The sequence below is a fragment of the Phaethon lepturus genome, unplaced genomic scaffold (assembly GCF_000687285.1).
Source record: "Phaethon lepturus isolate BGI_N335 unplaced genomic scaffold, ASM68728v1 scaffold41318, whole genome shotgun sequence".
NCBI lineage: Eukaryota > Metazoa > Chordata > Aves > Phaethontiformes > Phaethontidae > Phaethon > Phaethon lepturus.
Genome location: NW_010560548.1, coordinates 1 through 9,112, shown reverse-complemented (window position 1 = coordinate 9,112; position 9,112 = coordinate 1). Strand labels below are relative to the sequence as shown.

Genomic DNA, 9,112 nt, shown 5'->3' with positions numbered 1-9,112 from the left:
CGGCCGGTTAGCTCAGTTGGTTAGAGCGTGGTGCTAATAACGCCAAGGTCGCGGGTTCGATCCCCGTACGGGCCAGCTGTTTTGTTGCTGTTTTTTTTCTTTCATTTTCGGTGACGTGATGGTGGCTTTTTACTGAATGACCTTTTTTAAATTAATATGTATTGTATTTTACAGGAGGAAGTGTAACACGGAAATCAACACGGCAGCCCCCAACGGGAAGCTTGACTCTGGCGATCAGAAGGCTGCCTGTCCACCCTGCGCCGGTGGCGGGGCCGCCGCCACCTGCCGGCCTGAAACGCGCCAAAGGTTAGTTATAAGCCGGTAGCGTTTCTTGGGGGTGGAGGGTGTCCAGTGTGAGAAAGTGGTTGGGACTGAGGGGGTTAAAGGAGAGGCGCTGCCAAGGGTTCACCCTTCAGGGATGGTCTGCCGTGGTGAGGACAGCCTGTTTTCCCGGCTTTGTCACCTGTCACTTCATTCCTCGTTAGTATAGTGGTGAGTATCCCCGCCTGTCACGCGGGAGACCGGGGTTCGATTCCCCGACGGGGAGGAGGCGTTGCCTTTTCCTCAGCCGGCCCCCCCGGGGCGGGGGGATGAACGGCAGACCTCCCCCTTGCCTGATGCACATGGGGTAAGAAAGGACAATCGGCCCGGGGTGGAAGCAGCGTGAAGTGCTATTTGGAGGACCTCAGTGCAACACCCAACAGCCTCCTGGTCGGCCCCGACCTCTGTGGCAAAGGGGCCTGCCCGAGGCAGGGTGCTATCCTGTCTTGAGCACAGCCAAGATGCACAGGGTTGAAAGATTTTCTTCTCGAAACAGACAGCCCTGCCTTCTGCTCTCATCAGGCATGACTGGGATCCTAGACCGGCATCTCCCCATGTCTGAACAAACAAGTCATGTTACTGCAGCATGTTTTAAACCACTTTCCCCCTCTCAAGTCAATATAGATAGCCTCAAAATACACCACCTTTTGCACAACTTCCTGAAAGCAGACTTGAAAGTTTGAAATCATATCAAATATTCCCATTTATTCTTTAAAAAAATATTTCTAAAACATCCCAACATTTTCTAGGAGTAAGCAGTGCTATTTAGGCACAGATAATGCTTTCATTCCACTAGGAGAACATTTCACAGTAGTTTATCATTTTGCAGTCAAACAAATCAGTTATGGAAGTTCTTAAGCATGCACAGTAGTCCTGTGAGAGTATTGCCAGTACCTCACAAGGCAACATCAACAAGGGGGTGATGACATTGGCTGATCAATCTTAAAGAATGAGTTCACATATTTGCAAGTTACAACAAGTCTACAGCATTATTAAGGCACCAGGTAAAATTATAAATAGCTATACTAAAGTGCCATGCAACAGCAGTTTGAATGAGCTGCTTTGCACGCGTTCCTGTTCTTTCATAATGGCTCAGTGTAAGCAATTTATCTTGTTCACGATCCATGTCAGTGCACCCAGTCTTTGGGATTGCGCAGAACCTCCAGGATTTCTGCCTCTTTCGAGCTCTCTGGAGGGGTGTGCATGTACTCCCACCTGCAGGGAGAGGGAAGACTCACTCAGACTGCCCAGCTGGCTGCCACCTCTCCCACATCAGGCTGTTTGGACTAGAGTTGCCTTTTCTGCAGGTGCAAAGCTACATAACACAGTTGATACTCTTGCATGAGGTAGAGAGATATGGCTAGCAAATCGTTAAGTAAAAACAAGTAACACTGGAAGAAACAGGAGAAATGTTAGCTCAATCTTTTTCCACAACTTCTGGAAAGGCTGTATGAACAGAGAAAAAAAAAAAAGAGCAGTGACCCCTACACCACAGTCCATGCAAGTTTATTTGCAAAGATCTTTTAGCAGTCCCTTGTGACATACTAGTGTAGTGAGGAAGATAAGCCAAAAAAGAACCTAGCCAAAAGAGAGTGAGGACACGAGTCTTAAGGGGAATTGCCAGCTTCAAATTTTATCATTTGATCCTGACGCAGTATTTTCAGCCGCCCAGCGCAAATCTTTCCAGAAGCTGGACTGGAAGCAGCACAAGTCCTTACTGAATCTTAGTTTTAAAAACAAAGTTGATGAGAGACCACTTTTTATTGAGAAGGCAATTAAGAGTCATGACAGAGGAAGAAAAGTGTCAGCAGTCACAAAGGGATGGGTACAATATTTTTCAATTTTCTTCTCCCAGGAAGGACGCATTCATGCTATTAAGAGAGCTGTTTATGTTGACGAAAACAAGCAAAACCCAGATCACCCCAGCAATGAAACCAAAAGGTGGGATCATGCTACACCACCAGGTGAGGGACACATCTGGTGTTGGCAGTGGGATGAAGCTACATGGTATGACCAGGACTGCCTTCACGGTAGCAGCAAAGGTCAGTTATCCTAGTGGAGGGCAGTCACTAAATGGAATCTTATAAATTCATGATAGGGCCTATGCAACTCAGTGTATCTAAAAGCAATCTAAAAAGGGACATAAATGGTAAATAACAGTTTGCTGATATTGCAAGATTAAACAAGCTCAACTGCCTTTTTAGGTTTTAACCAAAAAGAGTTAATATCAAGCCAAGCAACTGTTCACTGTTAATTGATCTAGAACGATGCACACAGAAAAAAGTTACATACACATTGAGACACTGAGTGCATTTTTATTGCCCAGAAAAGACCTTGGCACTTCTATGAAAAAGCCAGCTCAATGCTTAGCAGCAGTCAAAACCAGCAAACAGTATATTAGGATCATGAAAGGAATAATGAGTCAGCAGTACACCTGCATCTTGGATACACATACATAGCCTTATGTTGTCTGTTCCTTATCCCCAGTTCAGAAAGGGTATAGAAAACTTAAGCGTAGAGGAAAAGTGGCAAGTGTGATCAAAGGTATGGAACAGCTACTGTACAAAGACTAAAAAGAAAGAGACTTGTCAGCCTGGAAAACAGACAATGGAAACAAACAGAAGCCTGTAAAAGAACTGTTACGGAGAAAATTAACAGCAAGAAAATCTGGTTACTCACTGAAAAGTCAAATGAAGTCATCAGGTGCAAGTAGAAAAGAGAGGTGTGTTTTCACACAACACACAGTTGAACTGTGGAGCTTCCTTACCACAAGCTCATCAGGACTGCCATAAGCTCATATGGTTTCAAAGGGCTACTAAACAAAAATCCATGGAGCAAGCAGAGGAAATGTATCAAGAGGTACTAAGCACAAAAAATACCACTTTTGTTTTTTGTCAGAAAATATCTAGGCTACGTTCTAGATATTTTTATCATTACTGGCACCTGCACAAGTGTAGCAGACCACAGAATCATCTGCATGTATTTGGCCAGTTCTTGTATCGAGCATGAACTAGCCACTGTTAAAGAAACTGGACACTAGGACAGAGCTTTGATTTAATCCAGTAAAGTATTTTAATAAGAACAGTGCCTACCTGCAACTCCAGAGCTATGCCCTTACCTTGCAGTCAGTGGCAGAGACATAAGAATGCTCTCAATTCTTGATCCTGGTGTCAGGAGGCCAAACTTTGTACCTCTGTCATAAACCAAGTTGAACTCCACGTACCTATGGGGAGTGAAGAGAGGCAACAGAAAAAGTAGTTTTTTAATCAGAAGTTGCTTGTGCCTTCTTCAACTAGCAGACACCAAACAAAACCAGCCTGTCTTTCTGCTGTGTTGAGTGGCAGAATTGTCATGGTTTAAATATTTTTCTGTTTCTTGGGGAGAGTTGAAAAGCAGCAGGTCAGACAGCTTGAGAGTGCTGTCTGGGACTTCAAGTACCAGACAGTTTTCTGTCCCCAGCATAGGAAGAGAGCAGTGAAAATTCAGCAGAGGTTATCTTAGTAACCAGTACTGGGATATTAGCACTGAACAGAGATACAGGAAGGGGGGAGCGCTTATCTATTTGCGGAAATGGAGAGCTTAGCCTAGCCCAATAACCTGCAAAGAGATCCAGGGAAATGAAATAAGCAAGCCTCATGAGGTGGTCCTGGCTGCAACCTAAAGAAGCTATTCCCCCTTATAACTTTAGCAGGATCCTAAAAAGCCAACACTCACAGGAGTAGTCTCACCAAATTAAGCATGTGTGCTTATTTGAATAATTGCTGCAGGCCAGCGATCTAAACTTGAATGCTTATGCCTTCTCTATACCACTCTCACAGGTTTCTCTGCAGAAGAGGTAGAAACTAGAGACTCGCCAGTTCTGCACAAAGCACATATATTCTCCTTTCTCCATATACTTACACAATCACGGCACCTAGATAAAGGAGTACAACTGTATCTACCAATGTACTTAAGTTTTTGCATCATTAACAGTTACTCACATTAATAAATATCCTCAAAAGCCTTTTAAGTTACAGTGACTTTGGACCATGCTGGGAAAACAAAACCCCTCTGTATCTTTATTCCTTTACAAAGAGTTCACTGTGTCCTCATTTCAACAGTTAGATCGGACAGAACAGATATTTATGTAAGAAGCTGAAATTACTCGAGTACAGTTATTCCATGATTTTCTGGGGTTTAGGTTCATTACTCAATAGAAAGCACAACTCCCTCAACCCTTAAGCTCCTCATGTCACAGGACAGTCCTATATCCTGCATCATGGGGCTGCAGGAGAGGGCAGGATACAGGACACCACACACCCCTTTGCCTGTTACAAAGCAGCAGCTTCTTTTGGTTTTTGAAGGAGGTGGAGAGCAACTGTGGCATTTTGTATGCAAGCAATGCAATGTGGGAGAGTGGGGGATACAGACGAGGGTGTGCTTTACACCCTCCCTAGCAATCTAGCACTGGATTTCAAAACACACAAAAATGTTTAAATTCTCTGGCAAGCTTTAGATCACTTATGCAAATTTAGCCCACACCATAGCAGGATGTAAACCCTGCAACCATGAAGAACTAGCTTATTTTTTTCTCGCCAGCATAATCCATCTCCCACGTATTCTTTTGCTCCTTCAGTACTCACCGTCCTCTCCGAAGCTGCTGCCACAGCTTTTCCTCTGGTGTGAAGGAGTCATGGCAGTGCCTTTTCACAATGGGAATGTAGCAAGGCACAACAGCTTTGGCACAACTCTTCACAAACTGGAATACTTCCTCCTTGGAGGGAGAGTCCACATCGTCAAAGAATATGCCTCCAATCCCTCTTCGCTCGCCACGGTGCTTGATATAGAAGTAGTCATCACACCTAGAAGAGGTAGCAGACAATTATTAATATGGTCCACAACATTCAAAGAAATGAACAGAACTCCAAACAGTTACATGGCACAGGATGGCACAAGTGAAATATTGATGAAAATTTGCAGCAGTGCTGGGTGCCACACTGTTTCAGTGACTGCTGAGAGGCAGGACAGTACAGCACAGCGCAGCACCATCTGGAGAGCACCCCAGCATTCACTTACAGTAAAAGCTCTGATTAAATGGTCTCTGCAAAGCTACGTATCACCACACAGTCACTGAACACTTATCACTTGAACATCATGGCAGATGCTTCCATGTGGAGTGATCCAATCCATATCTTCTACTTATGAGGAGCAGGGATGCCTTGTTTCAAAACTTCACCCTAAGAGCTCTTTCTAGATTTTGTTCCCAGAATTACATATAGATCCCAAATTATTTGTATTTTGAGTTCATCTGAAAGCTGTAAACTCGGAAAATAATTTATTTTTTTGCCACTCTAGTAAAAGAATCGGTTCTCTGCATCAAAACTAAAAGAATCTATAAACCCAAGACCAGATAAGAAAGCCACCATCACTTAAGGAAAAATCAAAAGTGAGACAGACTTCCTTGGCAAAAGGCTTTTTAATAGTTAAACTTAGAAGATGGAGTCATTCTAGCAGTGGCTTTTCATGGCTCATGTTCAAGTTTATGAAGGAGTAAGTGCAGCTTATCTCACAACAGGAAGGCAATTAACCTCCTTTGTATTTACTGGGAGTATGTAGGTGTGCAAATACTATAAATTAGCTAATTCATTGTATCCATACCCTGTCTTGCTTATAGTTGCTTGCTCAGGCAGCCATGCTCTTCAAGTCTTCACACGGGAGAGAAATGGAAGTGGGAAGCAGAAACCATCAACAGCAAGGAAACCCTGCCTTCCTTTAGGACTAGTTTTCCATACATGTATCCATCCACACTTGCTGTTCTCAAGCAATATAAATGGCATGGCCATAGTGAGAGAGACATGGAGATGTAACAAATAACCTATGCTATTTTTTTATTCACAGCTTTTTTTTTTTTTATAGCAGCAGGAGGAGTTAGGAAAAAAGGGTGAGTCAGAAATGCAAAAGAGAACAAGCTTGACAAAAGTCTCAAAGCTAGATCAGGAAGACAGCGTGGTAAACATAAAAAGAGCTTTTATGTTTGAGAAAGGTGGGAAGAGGAGCAGTGCTAATTAGTAGAAGTTCAGAGGAGATTCACACTGCTCCAGCAGTGAGAACCACATGCTCCTACACAGCTGCTGCTTACAGCAAACACTCATGCTGGCACTGAGAAAACTGCCTTTGTCCATGAGATACAGTTAGTCCTCTCTGGAGCTGCCTTCAGACTAAGCACAGGTGTCCTTCTCTCTGACTCCCTGCAGCTGGCATTACTAGCCTACTTATGCTGCAAACAACCTGACCATTAAGGCAGACACTCTGAACTACCATGCAGAAATTCCTCAGAGAACAAGACTGTAGTCTTACAGTTGTGTAATATGGGCTTCTCTACTAAGTGATTCACACCCAAGCTACAATACCCACTTTATCTCCTGTCCTCAGACCAGACCTGGTAGCTTACAAAAGGGTAACGCCTCCTTCCTAGATACCACAGCTTGCAGCAGATAGGGTTATCAGACACAGAGCAGCAAGCCTCCACTGAAGTTAGAAGCGCTGAGAGGTGCAAGTGATGGGATGCAAGAACAAGAGAGTTTGAATCTTTAGAGAATATGCTGTTGAACTCTCAGTGAATGTGCCACTGGAAAAAAAGTGCAGCTTCATCAAAATTATGAAGCTTCTGCATTAACTGGAGATATCCAGTGCCGCCTTCTGCTCCCACAAAAGGAACCCAAGTGCATCTCTCCCCACATACCATTTCTTGTACTTGGGATACAGCTTCAAATCATGCTTGTCACAGGCTTCTTTCAGAGTCTTGTGAAAATGAACAGCATCCTCTTCATTCAGGTAAGTTGGAGTGAGGTCAGTCCCACCACCAAACCACCACTGTTTAGTTCCTAGAGGAGAGAGGCAAGCACCAACATTTTTCTTTTAAACTTTCAAACAAATATTTTGCTAGTGGTTCACCAAGAGCTAACAACTACTTTTACAATACAAACCAAAATCATTATTCAGTGATGTTCCTAAATATCGATCAGGAAAAATTTGAGTTCAAGGCAGTTTGATGACCAGTGACTTCAGGAAAACATGAAACAAATTTCAAAGCAGTGAAAACCATTTGTTCAGTATTTTGGACTGCTGACCCTGACTACAGGATATCAATTTCACAGGATGGGCTGGCAACTCCTATTCAGGAATCCAGAAAACATTTTACTACATGGCAAAGAAAGGAAACATCATTATTAAATCCAAGGAAGTAATTCACTAGAAGTGATCCATAATACTCTGGCAAAATAACTGAAAGAAAACTCTCTTTGAGCTTCTGATAGTACATACACTGTCACAAGGTACAGACAGGCTCTCAGTGTTTGACCACCTAGCCTGCAGTCACGCTTCTGACAGCAGCAAGTTGCATAAACTCAGGAAAAAAGGGATAATGCACATACAGAGTGCGATGTTTCTGACGCTACATCCTCCCAGCTTCTGACACAAAGATACATCCTGACCAGAATGCTTATCAGTCCTTCACAGACCTTTCTTCTACTAAATTCTAGACTTGCTTCTTTCAGTATGTTTTATACTTCTACATAACCTCCTCCACTTTTAAGTCTGAAACCTCTGCTGTACACTGCAAAAAGTAAACTGCAGACACCATTACTGTACCAGATGCACACATCACACGTATTTTACAAACAGAAAAATGAAGGCCCAGAGGTTAAGAGATCCAGTGCTACACAACAGACTCTTGGCACAGCTGGGAACAAACCTGGGTTGGTTCTTAACCTCTTACCCTAGCCATGCGTTCACGCTTCTTTCACATGGAGTCATAGATTTCATATGTACTTCATTGGATTAGAATTCTTACCATCTGCTTCTTCAATTTCAAAGTATCTGTAGTTGAAGTGCATGGTTGGAACATGAGGGTTCTTTGGATGGATAACAGAGCTCACACCCATGGCGCAAAAAGGCAGTTTCCCTAGATAAAAAGATGCACAGAAAAAAAACCTTCCGTTTCTCAAGTAAGGAACTTCACTATTTTTCCTTAGGTTCCAAGCTACTGTTCCACTACAAGAAAATTTCTCATGTTGGGTCACTGTAATTATTAAATAATGTGCAATTTACTTCTCATCCACACACTTCTGTGCGCTTAACTAAACGCTTTTTTGGTATTCGTCCTAAAACACAACAATATGTTAGAGCATCCATTAGATGCTAAAACCTAAGGCACTGCTAAGGCTTTCCACCACGCCCAGTCCTCAGAGTTACCCTTTGCTACACAAAGGTGGGTTGAATCATCTTTAGCCTTCAGGTCTTTTCAGTTCTCTCTGTTCACCTCTGCAGCACATAACTCCTGCACCGTTTCACTGTCGAGCTGCAGCGTCGTTACTGAGAAATAACTGTGCCTGCAGTGCATTGCTTAAAGCAACAAGAGGGAGAAACTCTCCCATACCTAGGTTTTTAGGCATACAAAGTCCATCTGCCAGGCTTACTGGTTAGAAATCACCACGATACAAACAATCCTCCCTTGAGCATTGATCAGCTTGGCCTTCCACACGTCCTGCTCAAAGGCCAGACTCTGCCTGTCTAAGTAACCGCACGGGAGTACTCGTGCGAACGCATACCCTCAGCTCCCCGCCGCGCACCTTACCGTCTTTGGCCTTCAGAGCCTTCCCCCTGCTCCGCATCTGCCGCGCTGCCTCCTCGGACAGGAGCCCGAACACGACCGACACGTTCACACCCGCCTTCTCGAAGACCTCGCCGTCCTGCAGCACGCAGCTGATGCCGCCTCCGCCTGTCAACGCCAGGGTCACTCGGGGCCGCCGGC

The 9,112-nt window shown here is 43.9% G+C and overlaps 1 protein-coding gene and 2 non-coding genes across 3 annotated transcripts; 2 read left to right on the top strand and 1 right to left on the bottom strand.

The window, feature by feature from the left end:
• Position 1: 1 nt before the first annotated feature.
• Positions 2 to 75, top strand: TRNAI-AAU. The gene has a single exon. It is a non-coding gene; the product is annotated as a tRNA-Ile (tRNA).
• A 400-nt stretch (positions 76 to 475) lies between these two features.
• TRNAD-GUC lies at positions 476 to 547 on the top strand. The gene has a single exon. It is a non-coding gene; the product is annotated as a tRNA-Asp (tRNA).
• A 452-nt stretch (positions 548 to 999) lies between these two features.
• Positions 1,000 to 9,104, bottom strand: CPOX (coproporphyrinogen oxidase; the record flags this gene model as incomplete). Its single annotated transcript, XM_010293711.1, has 6 exons — positions 1,000 to 1,536; positions 3,440 to 3,544; positions 4,944 to 5,162; positions 7,043 to 7,184; positions 8,153 to 8,263; positions 8,936 to 9,104. Coding segments are annotated over 6 exons (834 nt in total), but the record flags the coding sequence as incomplete, so codon positions are not given.
• Positions 9,105 to 9,112: the final 8 nt, after the last annotated feature.